The following is a 21,974-nucleotide window of genomic DNA, read 5'->3' on the forward strand; positions in this document are numbered from 1 at the left end:
TTTTAAAGTCCACTGCCTTTGCCTGTCTGCGGCCTCCTCTTATGTGGCTTCCAGGCTCCAGACATGGGGCTTCCTAAAATTTGTGCCTCTGCTGTGCTTTTGGTGCTGTCTGCTCTGGGGGCCTGTGCCATGGACACAGATGTTGCAGCTGTCTATGAACACAACGTGGTATTGTCAGAGGACACTGAAGTGCCAGTTTCTCCTGAGGAGGCCTTGATGCTGATGGAAAAAAATATTGCAATTTTGGAAGCAGCCATCAAGAAAGCAGCCAGACAGGTATTATGGACTCATTGGAGATATTTGTTTGAGTAAACACTGACCATTTTTTATTGTCTTAATGGTGTTTGTATGTTGGTACCATATCGTTGTGACTCCTGAAGATGGCATTTACAGATGGGAAACAATATAGCCTTATCTTGGGATATCCCAGACCCACAGGTGGACTGGATTCCGTGTGCTCACCCTGGAAGGTATCATCCCTGTTCTACATGGGGGAGCAGTCTGAAGCAAAAGACAGCTCGGGGTGATTGTTGATAGTTTTAAATGTCTTGAAACAAGTTCTATGAAATGAAGCTATGTTAAGACATCATATAGTTGCCATAAATAGCTTCAGATAAATTTCATCATAATTTTTCTCTGCCATTTTAAATCAGTGTGATTTTTTCTATTTTAGTTTGTATACCAGGAATGTTGAGATTTATTTAATAGAACAAACAAATGCACAGAATTTATGTTTCAGTAAGGAATTCTATGCATGTTGTAGAAAATGTTCAAGGTACAGAATTATTAGGAATATTTGTGAATAAAATAACAGCTACTACTGAAAGAATATACTGCACGATACAAAACTTAGATTTTTGAATTATGATATGGTAGCCTTTTTATTCTGTTATTTTCCTTAATAAATTGTACCATTTTTTGAAGCTGCAGTAAGCAGACAGATAACAAGAAGAAACAAATCCTAAGCTACCTCAGCACAACAGCCACAGGAAGAACTGGAGCAGAACAGCTGAGATTAGCCCATGTGTGGGTGTAACTTCAGCGCTGTTCCACACCCCGGCAGCAGAATAGAGACTTGAAGGTGTGATTTGCTTCCACTGCAAGGAAACCCCTCATTCCTCAGTTAACGTGAGGTGATTGTAGCATTATGAAGCACAAATCTGCTGTCATCTGTCAAGTAACAGAAAACAGCAATCTCCTTATAGATATGGCTTAGATCTATCAGGCTGATGATCTGTAGTCTTAACATAAGAATTTTTTTTTATTAAATGGTTTTGATGTTTTATTTTTTATTTTTTCCCTTCTGATTAGGTTTGATCCCTCATCCATGCTTGAAAGACTGAGCTGTCTGGTGAGGAGTAGCTCCATCTATGTGGTTGCAAATATGGGAGACAGGAAACTGTAATTTCGGTGACCCAAGTTGCCCGAGTGATGGCCACTATCAGTACAATACCAACATATTCTTTTACTCAGAAAGGAAACTAGTGGCTCATTATCACAAGGTGAGAAAATTTTACAATGTTCAGGAAGTGCATGATTCTCAGGAGATTAAAGATGTGAAACAGAATCTGCTTCCTGGACTTCAATGTATTTCTGCATAGAGTGAGACCAATAGACCAATTGTCAGAGGGCAGATGGAAACCACTGACACTATTCTAAATTTAAAAGCAAGTAACTAAATGCTACTCAATAGACCCTCTACTGCATCTCAATAGGATGTGACACATAAGATATTTAAACATTAACATCCTAAATAAATTCTTCCTAACTGAACACAAATCCCTTTTACTGATATAGATCAGAAGCAACAGATATTTGTGGTTGACTTCTCTTGCAGTGGTATGAGTTCTCCTATTTGAAATTAACATGTAGTACATTCACAAAACATATTATCCATTATTTGTATTTATGTGACTGGCTCAATGTTCATTTAACTCAAATGGTTTGATTTATTTTCTAATATTTTATTTTCTCAATTTTTTTTTCCTTTTCCATGTGCGATACAGCCTTTTTGTGACAGAGAAACAGTTTAATTAACCCAGGATTTGTGACTTTCAATACATCCTTTGGCTATTTTGGCATTTTCCCTTGCGCAGACATGCTCTACCATGACCCAGCTGTGGTCATGGCTAGCAGATTTCAGATTAACACCATTCTGTTCCTAACTGCTTGGGTGAACACCCTTCCACTGTTGTCAGCTGCCCAGTTCTACTTAGTACAGGCCTTGGGAATGGGGGTCAACTTCCTTTCAGCAAATACACACAACTCCACTTTAGATATGACAGGTAACGTGACAGTGCTCTAATTGTCCCTCATTCTCATTAAGCATGCATACTCATGTCAACAGGAATAGGACACGAGAACTTGTAAAGTTCTTGATACAAAGAAAATAAAAATGTGCCATGTAAGAACTTGGAAATTCTTCAGTTGATTACAACACCTCTAGTCTTTGTTAAATAATCAGTCCTGGAAGTTTATGAGTGTTTTTCTTCATCTTCTGACCCTGGTGTTTTATTGGTATTTTGGCCATGTGAAGACCCAAACTTCATTTTCTCCACTAGATGGAACCCTAACGCTTAGAGATGTTCTTGCGGGTTCTGTAAATAGTACTTCTGGGCTGGAGACCATGTGTGTCACATTTTCTTTGTAGGCTTTGTTTTCATTGTATATTTTTCCTGAGCAGATGCTAGAAGTCAAGCACAAATTTTGTGTGAATGTGTTTGCAGAATTGAGAGAAACGTACTGCTAAAATGTATCTCTAAACTTTGCCATCCAAACAAAAAGAGATGCACGCCATTCCTTTAGTTCTCAGTATATGACCATATGTCATACAACTCATTCTTTATTAATAGGTTTTACTCTGAGATTTAAAATTGTCTCTGTTTATGTAAAGAACTTGCTTAAAGATGTGAAATTTGGTAATATATTTTCCTTACAGAACTTTTTGATTGGACAGTGTTACCACCCATTTTAATCAGAATTACTGATTTATAATGCAGTTAGAGAAGAATGCAAAACTTCAGCCATTTAAATCATATATAATCAGGACACTAATCTTGTCACTTGCAATACATGAAACACCAGAGCTTGATCTATTTTCCATTGATGGCAAAAAAATATTAGGTTAAGATTGTAGCCTATGAAGGCTCAATTTAGTTTCAAAATAGTCTGGTAAACATTAGAATTACATTTTGCACGTATATAATTAGTGACTACTGCTTACCTGTCCCATATATTTGCTTTCAGATTAGAAAATTTCTGATGTTATGTGTTTGCAGGGAGTGGTATTTATGTCCCAGACAGTCCAAGAGCATATTACTACAATACTGAAATGGATAATGGTCACCTTTTGGTAACAGAACTCAGTTCACACCCACATCTCTCTTCTGACTATCCTGTTGCTGTCAACTGGACATTGTATGCCAGCCAGATCAAACAGCTTCCATCAAACAAACACTCTTTCAGTGGAGTCATTTACCATGATCTCTTCTCCTTTATGGAACTCACTGAATCTGGGGGAAATCAAGCCATTTGCCAGCAGGACCTCTGTTGCCATCTCTTCCAAGATGGTAGAGAAGCAGGAAGATGAAATTTATGTCCTGGGTGCCTTTGACGGGCTACATGTTGTTTGAAGTATTATTTGCAGGTAAGAGTTTTCTGCTCTTATTTGAACAGTGAGAAGGATGCAATACTCTCTTTGCAGTCTGTTTGCCTTTATTTTTTTTTTTTTTAATTGTAGGCATTTAAGACAAGGCATCTTTTACCAACCCCCCCCCCCCCCAACATTTATTTTCTTCATTATACATTTTGACTTCATTAGGGATGTTAATCTCCTTTTGAGTGTTACAAAATTATGTAAGTATAGGCCTTGGGTTGACCCTATGCTGTCACACCCTTGAATGTGAGGTCACCCAGCAGTTTTGGCAAGGACAGGAGAAGATAAGTATGTATGTTTCTCTGTGCTGATTGTACATCTGCAACACATCTGAAGAAGTTGCTCTTAAGGTTTTTCAGGTTATAGATTTGTCAGGAGTTATTGCTGAGGGGAGATCTTATTGCTCCCTGCAACTACCTGAAAGGAGGTTGTGGTGAGGTGGAGGTCGGGTTGATCACTTCTCCCAGGTGACAGGACATGAGGAAGTGGCATCAGGTTGTGCCAGGGGAGGTTTAGATTGGTTACTAGGAAAAATATCTCCACTAAAAGGATTCTCAAGCATTGGAACAGGCTGCCCAGGGAAGTGGTTCTCTTGCCATCCTTGAAGGTATTTAAAGAATGTGTAGATGTGGTGCTTAGGGACATAGTTTAGTGGTTGGTTTAACAGTGCTGAGTAGTGCTTGGACTCAATGGTCTTAAAGGTCCTTTCTAATCTAAATGATTTTATGATTCTAAGCAAGTTTCTGTATATGAAAATGACAGAAGAATGTTTGTGTCTCCCTGTCTTCATAGGGATACTCTTGTCAAAAGAGAGCTGTTTTCTGCTCAGTGGTCTGTACCATTGTGCTGATGTGATTATCTACCATCTGGTTATCTAACAAAATAAGGACATTAAATGTGGATATACCATTTGTATTTGCTTGACTTGTCAGTGTACTGATTCTTCAAAATTTCGCTGCCACACTTTTTTTTAGTGTGCTGCAAATCATTTCTTTATACAGAGAAATATATAGAGAACTATACAGAGTATATACTAAATAAATGCATAGATGTATTAAATAGGTTTTTCATCATGACAACTTTTCTTGCTATCAAATCCAGCTTATAGTTACTGAAAGCTTAGTGATGTTTTGCCTTTCTGTCTCCTTCTCCCCACAGATCTGCAATCTTTCCTTGTAGCACGTGTGGGCATCCCGTGGAGACAGTTCAGACCAAATTTGAGATGTTCTCCCTCATTGGCATTTTTGGCATCAGCTACATCTTCCCAGAAGTGTTGTACAGCAGGGTGCAGCTGGCCCCTGGGGAGTTCAAGGTAATGGGACACCCTTGTGATTTGTCAGACATCAGTGGTCAAAAACCCACTACAAGAGCAACTTAGTTGTTACCAGAGTCCTCTGTCCTCTGCCTTGAGTTCAAGGCAGCTTTATTTCTGCCTGATTTTCCTGATTGTATTCAAACAGTAAGTCCACCTTGCCAATTCTCTTCTGCCCTGTTTCCCCAAATCCTCTAGAACAAGATCTCCCTCAAGACAGAAATGTAGTTTTTCTCAGACTTCCTGCTAGCTCCAATTGAGACTGAAGCTCTCTCAACTAGATCAACATTCCTGAATGTATGATTTTATGTTTGCCATACAATAGTACTGCTTTAAAGCTGCTCTTGCTTAATTTATTTTTTCATAACCAGGTGCTAGCTGATGGACGTCTGATAAATCAGAACACTACATCAAAGCCAGTTTTGACTGTAACACTCTATGGGAGGTGGTATGAAAAGGACCCTCCAAGCACGGATCAAGCTTCAGCATGATTTCACTGTAGATCCTTCAATCTTTCATCTGCTCATTTCTGTAATGCAAATTAATCACAAATGATATTAATTAATACTAAACATGTTAATTAATACTAATATTTCTAATTATAACAGCATTGTATTCCTCAATTTGCCTTATCTAACAGCATAGTCATTGCACATTGATTTATTGACTTGATTTTGCAGCCAAAATCAATATTCTTCTGGAGTGTTGTGGATTTCTATATGATAACATACGTTGGCATAGGCTTGGACTTAACACTGGGAATAATAGAAAATAAATTCCTCTGACTTTAGTGGTGTACAAATCAGTAGGGTTGTGCCCCAATAAAATCAGTTTTAAATTATTTGAAATTTTCGTTGGAGTACTAGCAGCCATTTTCACAATGCTGTTCACACCCCATTGCTGAACAGGCACTTTTGTGAACAAGAGATTACCACAACCTTTGAAAGTTCTAATTTCCTTTGAAAATGAAACCAAGTCTTGAAAATATGTACCTTCAAAAAACAGTTATTCAGCTCAGCACACAGCAATGCATTATCATACAAGGACATGTACTTCCTGAGAGAGTAGTCTACATTAACCTTTCTGGCCACATTTTTAGGATGTGGAAAATCTCCCTAACACAGAATTGTTGATAACTCTTTGTGTCACAAATGCTCAAACCAAGCAATTTCTCAGGAGCATGTCTGTGTTCCCATGGAAGAGTTGCTGCTACCAGGGCAAGGGAGAACTGGGATGGTGCCAGCAGGTGTTGGGTAAGGGAAGTGAAGAGCTGGAGCAGGTGGGACACGCTGGCACTTGTGAGGATGTGGGCCCTGCCGACTGTACTTCTTAGGCAACTAGACTGGATTACTTTGTGTTTCCCAGCTGAGAGTTCTATGTGTGCCTAATTCTGTTGTTTCTTCTGCAGGTTTGATTTGAAGCACAGACATTGTTTATACTTAATCTGACCAACATCATTTAAAAATCCAGACTCGCACGAGGCAGAATACATTGGGGTTTTTTGACAGGGCAATATCCTAAAAATAGGATTGTAGTCCGTGAAAGTGTCAAACACAAGCTCTCTACATTCATTTAGTAGGAGTAATGGCAAACATGCGGGGAGGAAAAGCACTGTATCTTTAAATCTCTACCTGCGCCCTAGGAAAAGCTGTCCTGTTAGGGCACAAGTGAGATAACTACGTGCTGCTGCCAGAAGCGAGCGCCTCTGACTTCCCGGCTCTGCTCACATGTACTCAGTGCTCGGCAGTGATTGCGCGGCCGCCCCAGCGACCTTTCACAGCCTTCTCCAGGCACGGTTAACCCTTGGGATGCGCAGCAGTCTTCCTCACGCTCTCCTCTCGCTAAGCGCAAGGAAAGAAGCCGGAACACAGTCTGACCACAGACTCCCTCTACAGCTAAGCTGATTTAGCACCAAATTGCATTCTGCTTCCCAAAGTAAGTCCTCATGTAGCCGTCACCATGAGACGGTAGCAGCGATGAGGGAGGGGTGCAGGGGTGGGAAGAGTGGATTGGGAGGAGAGAAATGTGGAAAGTAGGCGGGCTCTAGATAAGTTTCCCTTTACATTGTCCGCAGCCACGTAGAGCCCCGACCACTGCAGTTTTCTTCAGTTTCTTCGGTGGATTTGTTTGTTTACCTGGTGTCAGTTCCTTGTTCCTGGGCGAGCTCCCAGCTCCGCAGGAAATAGGGAGCGGTGCCTGCTGGAACAGAGGCAAACAGGGAGAGCTGCACTGCACCGTGTCCCGGCAGTGGGACTTGAATTCTGCTGGGCATTCTCCAAGCACTGCACTTGTAAATATTTCTGCTCAGCCCTGGCAGGGCAGTCACCTTTCCGGCTGATGTCCTCACTATTGCTAAACAAGGGAGCATTTGCTGCTTCCTCTTTCACACTGATGTCTGACTGTGCTTAATGTGACTCAACCTATATTTCATGTGGTAAAAACGTGAAGCAGAGAGGGAGGAAGGCTTCCAAGGTACATTAGTTCAAGTATCACCGAGATCTCTACTGCAGCCTTAAAAAGGCTTGTCTTTAAGCTACTGAATGAGCATGCTGCATCTAGTTATGTGTGTAGAACATCACTAGATAAAAATCCAAGTTCTTAATGATTGAAATCATCAGTCAGCACTACTCTGTGAGAGAACTCTGTGCTGGTCTGTGTTTTCTGAACCAGCTCTACAGTGGCAGTCTGCTGTAGCTGGAAGCAGTCAGCCTGTTCCCAATGCTCACATAGCCTTTTTCAAATGAGAACACTGCAAAGACTAGAAGGTCAAAAATGGAAAATGTAATTAGAACAAATTTATTTGAAATAAGTTGAAGTTTAAAATGAAGGCCTCTCAATACACTGCAGCTTCCTGTAGACAGAAAATGTGCAGAGGAGCAGGCATGCTACTGCACCTGGTGAACTAGCCTGCTCTTTTGTTTCAGGCTAGTGAGAGACAGGCAATGAGGTACTTACATACCTTATTTCAGAGGAAAAATTCTATCCTGATTCATGTTTTCTGGTGAAAGACTGTTGGAAAGTGATTCTCAGCTAAACGGAAGTGACTGGCAGAGACATTGGGATGAGTTCAAGGGACAGTTTTGTTGTTGGCATGCTGGGTACATGAAATCTAAGTACAGTGAGATGCTAATGCAATTTCTTTGGTCTAGAGAAACTCAAATGTAAGCTGCACATACTGACACACTGCACAGGAATTGAGGAATATGAAGATGTTAGAATAAAGAAGTTTAAATTACCCTGAATTTTGTCACTCAAAATTCACAGAAGTCTAGCTCCACACATGGCAATATCAACCTTGGTATCAGTTGAGCCTTCACAGATAAATAGTCTTGTAATCAGTGGTAGGGAAGAGTATAACAACAAAAATTGGATTGTTCTTTCTAGATTGTTTTTTTTTACTGATTTATTTTTTTTTTTTTACTGGCCACATTAGTGTTGGCATTGCCCAGCATTTTTGTTTTGTTCAGTTGTGACATCCTTTATGTGTACTGCAGTACTTTCTTATACCTCACACTTGGTTCCAAGGTAATACTTTAACAGACCTGCAGTTCATTCCTCCCTCTTTCAAAGTAAACTTTGTCCCCCTTCTCATGTCTCTGCATTTTTCTTTTGCACTGTTTGTCCAGAGCACTCTAGGAGCTGGGAGGCTGCAGCCATGCTCCCTTCCCAGGTTCTCCTGCTCGCTGTGGTGTTTGCACTGGCAGCCCTTCAGGCCCTTGCCTCCGACACCTTCATGGCAGCCGTCTACGAGCACACCGTCATCCTGCCGCATCCCACCCAGGAGCCCGTTTCTCCCAGCGATGCTTTGGCCCTGATGGACAAAAACATGGATGTCTTGGAAGGGGCCATCAAGGAAGCTGCCCAGCAGGTACGAGGGCTACCGTGAGGGTTGTCCATCAGTGTTTTCTGCTCCTGCTGACCCTCCTGGTTGTCTGTTGATGGGTGACCATTAAATGGAGCTTGTTGTGACAGGGTGCCCACATCATTGTGACTCCTGAAGACGGCATCTATGGCTGGCGATTCACAAGAGAATCCATCTACCCCTACCTGGAGGATATCCCTGATCCAGTGGTGAATTGGATTCCCTGCACTGACCCCTCAAGGTGATTCCTTCTGCAATGGTTTAGGTGATTTCCACCTGTTATCTCATGGAGCCTTGAGCAACTCACATTGAGTTACTAAGAACTGCTAACAACTCTGATACAAGTTTCAATTAAAATTAAGTTTGAAGGAAGATAAATTGTTAAATATATAGCATGTCCATGACTAATTGATGAGGGAAACATTAAGATTTTTTTTGATTAAACACTTAGGAGAAAGTCAAACAACATACAGAATTTGGATTACTAAAAGTTGAGGATATGTCTCTTTTTGATGCCAGAATATCCTGTTTCTCATTCTGCTTTCATTTTTTTCACACTCACTTGAATAGAATAGACTCTAAAAATTATTAACAGTAGTATTTATTTGATGTTTTGGTTTGTTTGTCTTTTACAAATGACATGTTGAAACAAAAGCACACAAACCATTTTTGTGGCAAGAAGTAGTCTCTGAGCAAGAGGTGATGAAGTCAGTAAATAAAGTCCAAACTTCTAAATTATAAAAACGCAGGAACTTTTAATCTTGGTTTTCCACAATTAAGGTAAGAGAAAGTCTGAATTGCTAGAGTCACTGTGTTGTAGAACATGATCTGTCATTCAAGCAGCATATTCCAGCAGTGGCAAAGTAAGCTATAGCTGAGCATTGGACTTCAGACTCCTACAGCTTGCAATACATGTTCAGCTAGGGAATTACAGCTGGGGTCTGACCTTTTCACCATGGCTTTCTGCACCTGCTTGATAAGGAGCAGGTTATTGTATCCGTGAGCATATAATAATTCAATGCTTCCAAGAAGAAGAGTCACAGTTGCACAAGATGTGCAACTTTTTGTTGAGATGTAAGTAGCTAAAGTATACAGTCTTTCATTGAAGGTAGAGTGTGGGGTAGCAGTGTGTCTAAGCATGTCTTTATTCTAGTGCATCAGACAGGTTTAGCAGAGGTGATCTGAGTCCCTTGTCACTGTTCCAAATCAGGGGTTTCATTAGCGGATTTTGGGACTATAACCCTTGCCATCACTGTCTGGCATGCCTTATTCCTGGTGCTGTATATGTATCATGCATGGAGGTCCTCCTTTTTACACCCTTCACAGCCGTAGGCATTGCCACACTACAAAGGGGAATGAATGGCTGCTCTCTTTATGGCCTGGTATGGATGCTTCAGAGGTGCTGCCACTTTCTGGCACATGGGCCCTGTCATATCTCAAAATTAATAACCATGGTTACAGGTCTGTGCACTCCTGTCTATGGGAGGAAATGAATTGCTGAATTACCTTAACCATATAATCTGCATGATCCCACAGCTCAACCCTGCTTAGCGTCCTAAGGACCCAGAGCTGCAGTCCTCAGGTGCCAGTATGCCTGATGCTAAAATATCTGCTTGTGTGACATCAAGCTAGTGTCTTCCGCTGCCCAGAGATTGCTCTCCTGCCCTTTCCCAGCCTGAGGATTACCAGTTTACTGCAGAGCATATTCCAGGTGCTGAAGTGGACTGGCAGGCATGTCCCTGCAGAGGCCAGTGTGAGGCTTCCAGGGCCTACCGCAAGGTGCAAGAAGTAATCTGAGGAAGCACTGCCGCAACTCTGTGTATCTGCCGTGGCTGCAGGGTTGGAGATGCTGCTGGTGTGACCTCAAGTACTCTGGAAATGGACACCACTGACAGCACAGGGTTTGTTAATTTTGTTTTTCTCCTTCCCTAAAATGCCATAGATTTGGTCCAGCACCAGTGCAGGAACGACTCAGCTGCATGGCCAGAAATAACTCCATCTATGTGGTTGCAAATATCGGGGACAAGAAGCCGTGTGACTCCAGCGATCCCAGCTGCCCCAGGGACGGTCGCTACCAGTACAACACGGATGTCGTCTTTGACGCACAGGGCAAACTGGTGGCTCGGTACCATAAGGTAAAGTGGTCTTGGAGAGACAGAAATTAATTTTCCACTACTTCCAGAATGTCTCAGTTTGGGAAGAGAATTAGATACCAGTCATTGTCCACTGGCAGAGTTTTGTTTTTCTTTATAATTTAAAAGAATATCTCTCTTGCTATGAAGTGTCAATCCCAAATTTGCATTTGCTGTCATGTTTCTTAAAACAGACTGGAGTGAAAAATGATTGTTGTGGTGCAATTTAGTGGCATATGGTTTTGGTTGACTTCCTCAGTTCATTAGCTCGCTACTACTGCAACTTCTGCTACTTGAGCAGCTTCAGTTTTCAGTGCCAGCTTTTCACCAGACTACAATTTAATGTTCCTGGATTTCAATGTTCAGGTCTATTTCATGGTAGATGAGCAGTCTGATTTCAGAGAGGCATGACCGTTTTTTCTGATGCTGTTTTGGCACAGTTTTTGCACAATGGGAATTATTTGGACAAAATGATGGTCCTAAGATGGGTGTAAAAAGAGATAAGGATATTGAAACATTTGCAGCAGATGGAAGTTCCTCTTTCAGTATTATGTGCCTACCTGCAAGTTCCATCAAAGCTGCTTATGAATCATGTGCCAGATATCATGCCAATGTGGGTAGAGTGAAGTCAGTTTATTTAATGTGCTTTGGGCCCAGTATTTCATCTGGTTGTTTACAGACAATGTCAAGATATCTATTTGTGAGCAAACTGGGTGAGTGAAACACTGATAATGCAAATCTGTCCCCCAGCCTGCTATGGCTCATGTGCTGAATTACAAGTTAAGTAAACTTGAACTTCTTTTCTGGTGTGGTGTCCATATTTACTTTCAGACCACCTGGATATTTATAAAGTACTCTTAATAAATATGCATGTGAAGGAAGAAGGAAAATGTTGGAAAACTGAGAGCATCACAAACTTCAGTTTTTCTGTTGGCTGAGATCATCTGCCTTTCCTCCATCAGCACAGCCTTTGTTTTCTTCTATGCATTATCCCAAATACTGTCCTGTGCTTCCTGCTGGTTCTCTGTACTTTCAGTGCTTCTGGGCACCTCCACACCAAAGTCACCAATTTTGTCTCTTGGCACCAGATTCCCCACACTTCTCTTACATTACTATTTCTCTTCTGGTTGCATTTGGGTTGCTAGAAATATAAACTAGGTGGGGGAAGTGGAGAGATTATTCTTACAGAGATGACACCAACAGACCTGAAGGCAGCTGGCTGCTTTCCTAGCTAGATGCCAGGGCAATATGTAATATGTGTTCCATATTTTGGGTACGATGAAAATATAATATTAGCCAGATTTCCTACTTTTGAGGGCTTCCAACACAGGTCAAAATTTTTCTTTAGTCATTCTGAACAGTTTTAGGGAATGATTCCAAGACACATGGTTATTAAGTACCTCTAACTGGTTTCTCTATTTTCCTTCCCTTACAGTATAATCTCTTCCTAGGAGAAGATCAGTTTAATCATCCAAAAGAGCCAGAAGCTGTCACCTTTGAGACTCCTTTCGGAAAGTTTGGCATTTTCACTTGCTTTGACATCCTTTTCTATGAGCCTGCTGTGGTCCTGGTGAGCAAGATGCAGGTGGACACTGTGCTCTTCCCAACAGCTTGGATGAATGTCCTGCCCTTTCTGACTGCAATTGAATTTCACTCTGCTTGGGCTATGGGCATGCGTGTCAATGTCTTAGCTGCCAATACTCACAACACTAGCATGGAAATGACAGGTAACTTAATTTTCACTCTGTGCAAGAATCCTTATAACCAAGAATCTCTTATTCCTCATTCTACAAAATAATTTTGCAGAGCAATATAATGTATTTCTCTGGAAGGTGAAGAGTCTATTTTCAAATTTCAAAGCTGATTGATCCTATTCCTATTGGTTTCATAAAGACACAACAAAACTTGTAGTGTTTTATTTTCCCTAGTTTCTTAGGATTATCTTTTCTTTTAATGCCTCTAAATAAGTAGTAGGTCACTGCCCTTATACCTGAACAGAAATTTTTGTGGTTTTTAAGGCACTTGCCCTCTGCACTTCTAAGTCTATGATTGAATGCCAAACTGTGAATACACTCGTCAACCATATATGTGGCTACATTTATTCTGCCAAATTAGATATTTATTTTTATACCTGTTACAGAAAACCATTAAAAACACATGTTCAGGCCTGTTGTAGTAACATTGCTAAGATGTCCACATCTTCATTTTAGAATGTAGCATTGATTTTTTAAACCTCAGCTTACACAACAGTATATTTCAGCTACACCAGTATCTTCACTGAACTGTGCAACCACAGTATTGTTTTGAGACTTTTCATGTGAAATGCCTGACAGGCTTCTGCAGTGATGGGTGTGACAGACCTTTGATTTCCCTCTGTTGCTTGCTGCTGGTCAGATGTGAATCACTCATGAGAGGAGGAGTTTGCAGCCAGTGTAAAAGGGGCTGGACAATTGCTGTCTCCTTCTGTTCACGGACAGGCCTGGGATAGTTACCTGCATTGTGTTTTGGATTGTCTCAACCAGTAGCTGGTCCTTTCATATCAATCAACCAAGAAAAAAGGAGCTATCAGCTCCATTGCATACAGGAGAAAAGATAACTGAGGAGGCCATAAATATAACATAACATAAAAAACCAAACATCCTCTGCCTCTGGCTACACTGAGAAGACCTTACTTAAGGGAATAAATGCTATTATTTGCCAAAGCATGAGCTCTGTGTACTGAGTTGCTGATGGTCACCTTTGATGAGACTGAAATACCTATAATCTGTGTAGAAGAGTGGATAAGCTATCAGTAGAGACAATTAGAAGGATAACATGATTTTTTAAATTCTTCTTGGGTTGACTATTGTGTTCTCCACAGGGAGTGGCATTTATGCACCAGCTGGAGCCAGAACATACTCCTACAACATGAAAACAGAAGATGGCCACCTCCTCATTGCTGAACTAGATGCACACCCTCGTCTTTCTCCTGTCTCCCCGCCTGCTGTCAGCTGGAACTCATATGCTTTGGGTGTTGAAAGATTCTCACAGAATGACCATGAATTCACAGGAATCATCTTTGAAGACCTCTTTACTTTCACGGAGCTCACTAAGCCTGGGGAGAATCTTACTGTCTGCCAAAAAAACCTCTGCTGTCACTTGAGCTACAAGATGGCAGAGAAAAGAGATGATGAAGTTTATGTGCTGGGTGCTTTTGATGGCCTTCATGTTATTGAAGGACAGTACTATCTGCAGGTAATTTTTTGGAGGGGGTTACTTACTTTAGGAAGCCTATTTACAGGGAGAAACCTGTGGTGGAAAAAGAGAAGACAATGTCTCTCTTCTATGTTGGAGTCCTAAGTGCACCTTTTGTTAGTAACAGAAAGAAGTTGCTAAAACTTCCAAGCCTATTTGCCTTAAAATCCAACAAATGCAGTAGAGAGGTCTCTAAACCTCTTTTAAATGCCCAGAGTGCACTTACTATTTTTAGAGGTGTGCATTATTGGCTAAATTTAAGTTCTCTTCTGTGAATATCTGCAATTAATCTCCTCTGTATCACAGAATCACAGAATAGTTAGGATTGAAAAGGACATCTGAAGATCACATAGTCCAATTCTCCTGCCGAGGCAAGGTTACCTAGAGCAGATTACATAGAAACACATCTGGGTGGCTTTTGAGTGTCTCCAGAGAGAAAGAATCCAAGACCTACCTGGGCAGCCTGTTCTGATGCTCTGCCACCCTAAATGTAAAAAAGTTCTTCCTCATGTTGAGGTGAAACTTCTTGTGTTTTAATGGCCATTTTGCTCCTCATGCTGTCACTGGGCACCACTGAAAAGAGCCTGGCACCATCTTCTTATCACACACCTTTGAGATATTTGTATGTATTGATGAGACCCCTCAGTCTTCTCTAGACTTAACCAGCCCAGCTCCTGCAGTCTCTCCTCATAAGAGAGATGCTCCATCATCTTTGTGGCCTCAGCCAGACACTTTCCAGTAGCTCCTTTTCTTATATGGGCTGAGGAGCCTGAGCACAGTACTCCAGATGTGGTCTCACTGTATTTTCATCAAAGAATGATGTTAAAAATCAGTCGATCATAGCTATCTTTATGAGATACTCTGCTAAGTTAGGGTCACAGAGATGTTAACTTTTTGTCATTATCCAAATCATAGCAATGAAGCTTACTTAAATAGCTTATGACTTTTAGTGGAAATATCCTCTCTTTCTCTCTTTTAATCAAATATTTGGAAAGACAGTGAGTTACATCCTTGTTGAATTTGCTTAAAGCCATATTTGGAAACATCCTTTGCCTTCATAATTACGTTACTGTGCCAGCAGATTATACTTTTGTGTAGTTACTTCTGTCTGTCAGCATTACCATTTTGTACCAGCTAGTACAGACCTCGGGATATGAGGGGAGGTGTTATCCAGAAAACAGCTCATCTAATACTAGGAAGGTAGCTTGAATAAATTCAGTTCTTGGTGAGTATTGAAAGTTCTAGAGAATACAGTAATTTCTACTCTTCCTTTTTCCCCTCAATATCTTTTCATTTCCTCAGAATATATTCCTTATTTCTCTGCTTATTTGCATTTCAACACAAAACCATATTTGCTGATGAATAATACTTTTGATTTTTTGCAAACATGCTTCTATCCCCCAATACCAGACACGTATCAAAACTATCACCTATTAGCAAAACCAGACAACATGCTTTAAATCATTCCTGAATCAGAGGAGTGCTAGCCCTATTTCATATTTCCTCATGAAGACCATAAATATTTATCAGCTGGATAATTAACTCTCATGACAAAAGGGAAACAACATCGTGATTCTTACTTTATGTGCTGCAACTACTAACACGAAACCGTAACAAAATATGCTAACTCCTTGGTCTATATTAATTAGGATTTGGACAGGGAACATCAAATTCAGATTTCCCATGGACTACCAGGCCATCTAATGAAGTACCACCATCAACATGTACAATTAGCAGTAAGAAGACCTGGATGTGCACTTGTATAATGTACCTATGTGGAAGACTTTGTTTACTTTGCCTAGAATTTCCATTCACAAACACATCTTCTAAGACATGTGGGAAAGAAACATTCAAATAAGACCACTGGCAATTGAAAGAATTAGTGGAAGGGACAGAATCGGGTTTCAGATATGAAATAAGGTGCTTAGGCTGCACTTATGTCAGAGACAATTTATTTATAAAATTATTAGACTAAGGGTCTAGAAGGTCTGGAATACACCCAATCAGATCAAGGGGTAAAAAAATAAGCTACAACTGAAATGGAGTCACCCAAGAATTATGAAAATGATGATCCTGTGACTATCACCTGCTCTGACACACATTAGCTTTGATGACACAAGGCTCTCCTACGGGTGTTACTGTCTTGCTAAATACATTGTCTCCTCCTCCCCACAGATCTGCACCCTGCTCAAGTGCCCCAGCACAAACCTGAGCACGTGTGGGCAGCCTGTGGAGACGGCTCAGACCAAGTTTGAGATGTTCTCCCTCAGTGGCACGTTTGGCACCAGCTACGTCTTCCCAGAAGTGTTGTACAGCGGGGTGCAGCTGGCCCCTGGGGAGTTCAAGGTAATGGGACACCCTTGTGATTTGTCAGACATCAGTGGTCAAAAACCCACTACAAGAGTAACTTAGTTGTTACCAGAGTCCTCTGTCCTCTGCCTTGAGTTCAAGGCAGCTTTATTTCTGCCTGATTTTCCTGGTTGTATTCAAACAGTAAGTCCACCTTGCCAATTCTCTTCTGCCCTGTTTCCCCAAATCCTCTAGAACAAGACCTCCCTCAAGACAGAAATGTAGTTTTTCTCAGACTTCCTGCTAGCTCCAATTGAGACTGAAGCTCTCTCAACTAGATCAACATTCCTGAATGTATGATTTTATGTTTGCCATACAATAGTACTGCTTTAAAGCTGCTCTTGCTTAATTTATTTTTTCATAACCAGGTGCTAGCTGATGGACGTCTGACAAATCAGAACACTACATCAAAGCCAGTTTTGACTGTAACACTCTATGGGAGGTGGTATGAAAAGGACCCTCCAAGCACGGATCAAGCTTCAGCATGATTTCACTGTAGATCCTTCAAGCTTTCATCTGCTCATTTCTGTAATGCCAATTAATTACAAATAATGTAATTAGTACTAATATTCATCATTTAAATGGCATTCTATTTTTCAAGTTGCCTTATCTAATGGCATTGTTACTGCACATTGATTTATTGACTTGATTTTGCAGCAAAAATCAATACGCTCCTGGAGTGTTGTGTATGTGTTTTTATATGATAGCATTGGTTGGCATAGGCTTGGTCTTAACACTGGGAACAATCCTCTGACTTTAGTGGTGTAGGATTCAGTAGGGTTGTACCCCAAGAAAAAGTTTTTAATGATTTAAAATATTTTTTTGAGTATTAGCAGCCATTTCCGCAATACAGTTCCCACCTTCTTTCTGAACAAGCACTTTTTTAAACAAGGGATTACAAGAACCTTTGAAAATTCTAACTTCCTTTGAAAATGAAAACAATTCTTTAAAATATGTTCCTTCAAAAAGCAGTTATTTGGATCAGCACACTGCAATGTGTTATCATATCACAACCTAACTCACAGTTGGAGTCTATTTTAATCTTTCTGGCCATGTTTTTAGGATGTGGAAAATCTTCCTAGCACAGAATTGTTTATAACTCTTTGTGTCACAAATGCTCAAACCAAGCAATTTCTCAGGAGCATGTCTGTGTTCCCATGGAAGAGTTGCTGCTACCAGGGCAAGGGAGAACTGGGATGGTGCCAGCAGGTGTTGGGTAAGGAAAGTGAAGAGCTGGAGCAGGTGGGACACGCTGGCACTTGTGAGGATGTGGGCCCTGCCGACTGTACTTCTTAGGCAAGTAGACTGGATTACTTTGTGTTTCCCAGCTGAGTTCTATGTGTGCCTAATTCAGTTGTTTCTTCTGCAGGTTTGTTTTGAAGCACAAACATTGTTTATACTTAATCTGACCAACATCATTTAAAAATCCAGACTCGCACGAGGCAGAATACATTGGGGTTTTTTGACAGGGCAATATCCTAAAAATAGGATTGTAGTCCGTGAAAGTATCAAACTCAAGCCCTCTACATTCATTTAGTAGGAGTAATGGCAAACATGCGAGGAGGAAAAGCACTGTATCTTTAAATCTCTACCTGCGCCCTAGGAAAAGCTGTCCTGTTAGGGCACAAGTGAGATAACTACGTGCTGCTGCCAGAAGCGAGCGCCTCTGACTTCCCGGCTCTGCTCACATGTACTCAGTGCTCGGCAGTGATTGCGCGGCCGCCCCAGCGACCTTTCACAGCCTTCTCCAGGCACGGTTAACCCTTGGGATGCGCAGCAGTCTTCCTCACGCTCTCCTCTCGCTAAGCGCAAGGAAAGAAGCCGGAACACAGTCTGACCACAGACTCCCTCTACAGCTAAGCTGATTTAAGAAAAATTAGCACCAAATTGCATTCTGCTTCCCAAAGTAAGTCTTCATGTAGCCCCTAACATCAGGCGGTAGCAGGGAAGGGGGCAGGTGCAGTACAGGGGTGGGAAGAGTGGATTGGGAGGAGAGAAATGTGGAAAGTAGGCGGGCTCTAGATAAGTTTCCCTTTACATTGTCCGCAGCCACGTAGAGCCCCGACCACTGCAGTTTTCTTCAGTTTCTTCGGTGGATTTGTTTGTTTACCTGGCGTCAGTTCCTTGTTCCTGGGCGAGCTCCCAGCTCCGCAGGAAATAGGGAGCGGTGCCTGCTGGAACAGAGGCAAACAGGGAGAGCTGCACTGCACCGTGTCCCGGCAGTGGGACTTGAATTCTGCTGGGCATTCTCCAAGCACTGCACTTGTAAATATTTCTGCTCAGCCCTGGCAGGGCAGTCACCTTTCCGGCTGATGTCCTCACTATTGCTAAACAAGGGAGCATTTGCTGCTTCCTCTTTCACACTGATGTCTGACTGTGCTTAATGTGACTCAACCTATATTTCATGTGGTAAAAACGTGAGGCAGAGAGGGAGGAAGGCTTCCAAGGTACATTAGTTCAAGTATCACTGAGATCTCTACTGCAGCCTTAAAAAGGCTTGTCTTTAAGGCTACTGAATGAGCATGCTGCATCTAGTCATGTGTGACTTAGGGATGAACATTACTAGATAAAAATCCAAATACCTAATGATTGAAACCCTCAGTCAGCACTACGCTGTGAGAGAACTCTGTGGTATCTGCATTCATCTGCTGGTCTGTGTTTTCTGAACCAGCACTACAGTGACAGTCTGCTGTAGCTGCAAGCAGCCAGCCTGTTCCCACTGCTCACATAGCCTTTTTCAGATGAGAACACTGCAAGGACTAGAAGGTCAAAAATGGAAAATGTCATTAGAACAAATTTATTTGAAATGAATTGAAGTTTAAAATGAAGGCCTCTCAATACACTGCAGCTTCCTGTGGACAGAAAATGTGCAGAGGAGCAGGCATGCTACTGCACCTGGTGAACTAGCCTGCTCTTTTGTTTCAGGCTAGTGAGAGACAGGCAATGAGGTACTTACATACCTTATTTCAGAGGAAAAATTCTATCCTGATTCACATTATCTGGTGGAAGGCTGTTGGAAAGTGATGCACAGCTAAACAGAAGTGACTGGCAGAGACACTGGGATGAGTTCAAGGGACAGTTTTGTTGCTGGCATGCTGGGTACATGGCATCTAAGTACAGTGATATGCTAATGCAATTTCTTTGGTCTAGAGAAACTCAAATGCAAACTGCACATACTGACACTTAGCACCGGAACTGAGGAATATGAAGATGTTAGCATAAATAAGCTTTTAAGACACCCTGGAGCTGTGTCTTGCTAGGTCCTCTGCAAGACAGCAATGGAATAAACTGTCTCAAAGCAACCACAGTGAACCAGCTCATAGTGATTAATCCAACCTATGAAATACCTTCTAATGAAATCACTAGTTTCAGTAAGAGATATGGTCTGACGTATTTTGTTCCTGTTTTTTCGCATTTTTCTGATCTCTTAATGTGTTCTTATGGGTACTCCTCTAATAAGCTTGTTTCACATTCTTCAATCATGTCCTGAATCATGGACACTTGATAAGTAAGGAAAAAACCTGCTACATCAGTCATTACTGTGATGCTTTTTGGATGGTGAAGCAAGGATCATCTGAAAGAAGACCCACAACCAACATGCCTCCCCTTGATTTATCCATAACTGAAGCTCTACATTATTATTCTTATGTCCATATGGGATGTAGCATAACCTACAACAACAATCCCGATTATGTTTCTCATTTCCAGTTGCAACAGCTCATCAATGTGTTTGGTTTAGTAATAATGTGGTAATATTATCTTATTACTACTATTTATTGAGAAGGATCTATTTCTATGTCATAAGATTACTAATATGTTATTAGTTCAAAACAGCAGTTGTTTTTCTCTGCTGGATTTTTATTTTTCTAACCCTCAGAAAGCCTGAATTTTATCCCACAGTGTACATTCTTATTAAAAAAGCATTTAATATTTTTTCATGGCAGATTATTGATGGGATCAGTAAATAAATTAGTGAAAGATGTGATTTGTGGCAGGTCTATACACATGCTCAATATTTCTTTGTCTCTGGAATATGGCTTATACTGTCTTATGCCAGTCTGCTCTTTTACCACAATTAGACCCTTTTTCCCGTATTTGTGTTGCTTTGGTTTTATATCCTTTATGCTATTGGTGCCTATCACTGTGTAGGAAATGGCAACACAGTGCATCATGGAAGCTGAACGAGGACTCCAGTCAAAGAGACCCTCCTGAAACAAAATGTGCCACCACTTTTTCATCAGAACATGATTTGAAACATTATTCATATGAAACCTCTGTTAAAACAAAACTTAGAATTGAAACCTCTGGTTGTCAGTTCTGAAAAACAGCTTGATGACACTTCCTGACTGCACTGGATGCTATTCAGTGACAGAATTTTTACTGCAACTAGTGAAAAAGTCACTGAGTGATCTGGTATCTCATAGCAGCTCCTCCCTCCCATCTTCTCTGTTTCTTTCTGGTCAGTTAACACCAATGTATGTGAAATAATTCCTCCTTCTTGTTAATGCTGGGTGGTGCTGCCCTGCAGATTAATTTTCTCTAGGAATTTGGGGATTTAGAATTCTATTTCAGACCAGCTAGTCCTGGTGAGATGGCACTGTTCACATTTTTGCTTTCTCTTCTCTCCAGTGGCTTGTGTTTTGTTGATGCTGCTGGACCTTAGCGACCTTCTTTCAGCACATCAGTGTATAAAGATGTTCATGTTCTATGTCTGTGTCCTTAAGAGTGGTTAGAGACCTCTGTTTGTGTAATTTCTCCTTGCTTTTCCCCACATTGTTACCACTGCTGGTCTCACCATGGAATCATAGAATCTTCAGGGTTGGAAGAGACCTCTGAAATCATCCAGTCCCAATGTAAACTTGGAATTGCCACTGTAACCACTAAACCACCATGCAGTGCCATATCCAGACCCCTCTTAAACATCTCTGGGGCTCCACCACCTCCTTGCACAACCTATTCCAATGCCTGACCACCTGTACAGTGAAAAAAAAATTTCCTAATATCTAACCTGAATCTTCTCTGTCCCAATGTAAGGCCATTACCTCTGGTCCTCTCACTGCAGGCACAGTAGGAGAGATAAGTCCCCACCTCATTGCAAACTCCTACTAAACAAATCCAACTCCCTCAGCTGTTCCTCATAATGCATGCTTTCTAGACCTTTCAGGAGCCTTGTTGCCCTTCTTTGGACAGGCTCCAGCGCCTCAACGTCCTTGTTAAAAGTGAGAGTTCCAGAATGGAGCACAGCACTCAAGATGCAGCCTCACCAGTGCTGAGTACAGCAGATGATCACTTCCCTTGTCCTGCTGGCCACACTGTTCTTCTTACAGGCCCAGATGCCATTGATCTTCTTGGCCACCTGGGCACACTGCTGGCTCATACTGAGCCAGCTGTCAGCAAGCACTCCCAGGTCCATTTCTGCCAAACAGCTCC

At 41.4% G+C, this 21,974-nt stretch overlaps 1 protein-coding gene and 1 pseudogene across 2 annotated transcripts; both read left to right on the plus strand.

Annotated features, from left to right (window-relative positions):
- On the plus strand, positions 1–5,494 carry LOC110476002 (pantetheinase-like; annotated as a pseudogene).
- Positions 5,495–6,095: 601 nt separating this feature from the next.
- Positions 6,096–18,907, plus strand: LOC110476003 (pantetheinase). Of its 2 annotated transcripts, none has more exons than XM_077782205.1 (8): positions 6,096–6,902; positions 8,594–8,835; positions 8,940–9,070; positions 10,772–10,964; positions 12,397–12,688; positions 13,822–14,195; positions 16,371–16,541; positions 18,148–18,907. In XM_077782205.1, the coding sequence occupies exons 2-8, from the start codon at positions 8,623–8,625 to the stop codon at positions 18,163–18,165; spliced, it is 1,392 nt and encodes a 463-aa protein (XP_077638331.1). In that variant the 5' UTR covers positions 6,096–6,902; positions 8,594–8,622; the 3' UTR covers positions 18,166–18,907. The 2 variants fall into 2 exon arrangements, with proteins under 2 accessions (XP_077638331.1, XP_077638330.1); XM_077782204.1 differs by lacking the exon at positions 18,148–18,907 and adding an exon at positions 16,913–17,223.
- The last annotated feature ends 3,067 nt before the right edge of the window (positions 18,908–21,974 follow it).

This window comes from Lonchura striata, chromosome 3, assembly GCF_046129695.1.
Source record: "Lonchura striata isolate bLonStr1 chromosome 3, bLonStr1.mat, whole genome shotgun sequence".
In the NCBI taxonomy this organism is placed as follows: domain Eukaryota; kingdom Metazoa; phylum Chordata; class Aves; order Passeriformes; family Estrildidae; genus Lonchura; species Lonchura striata.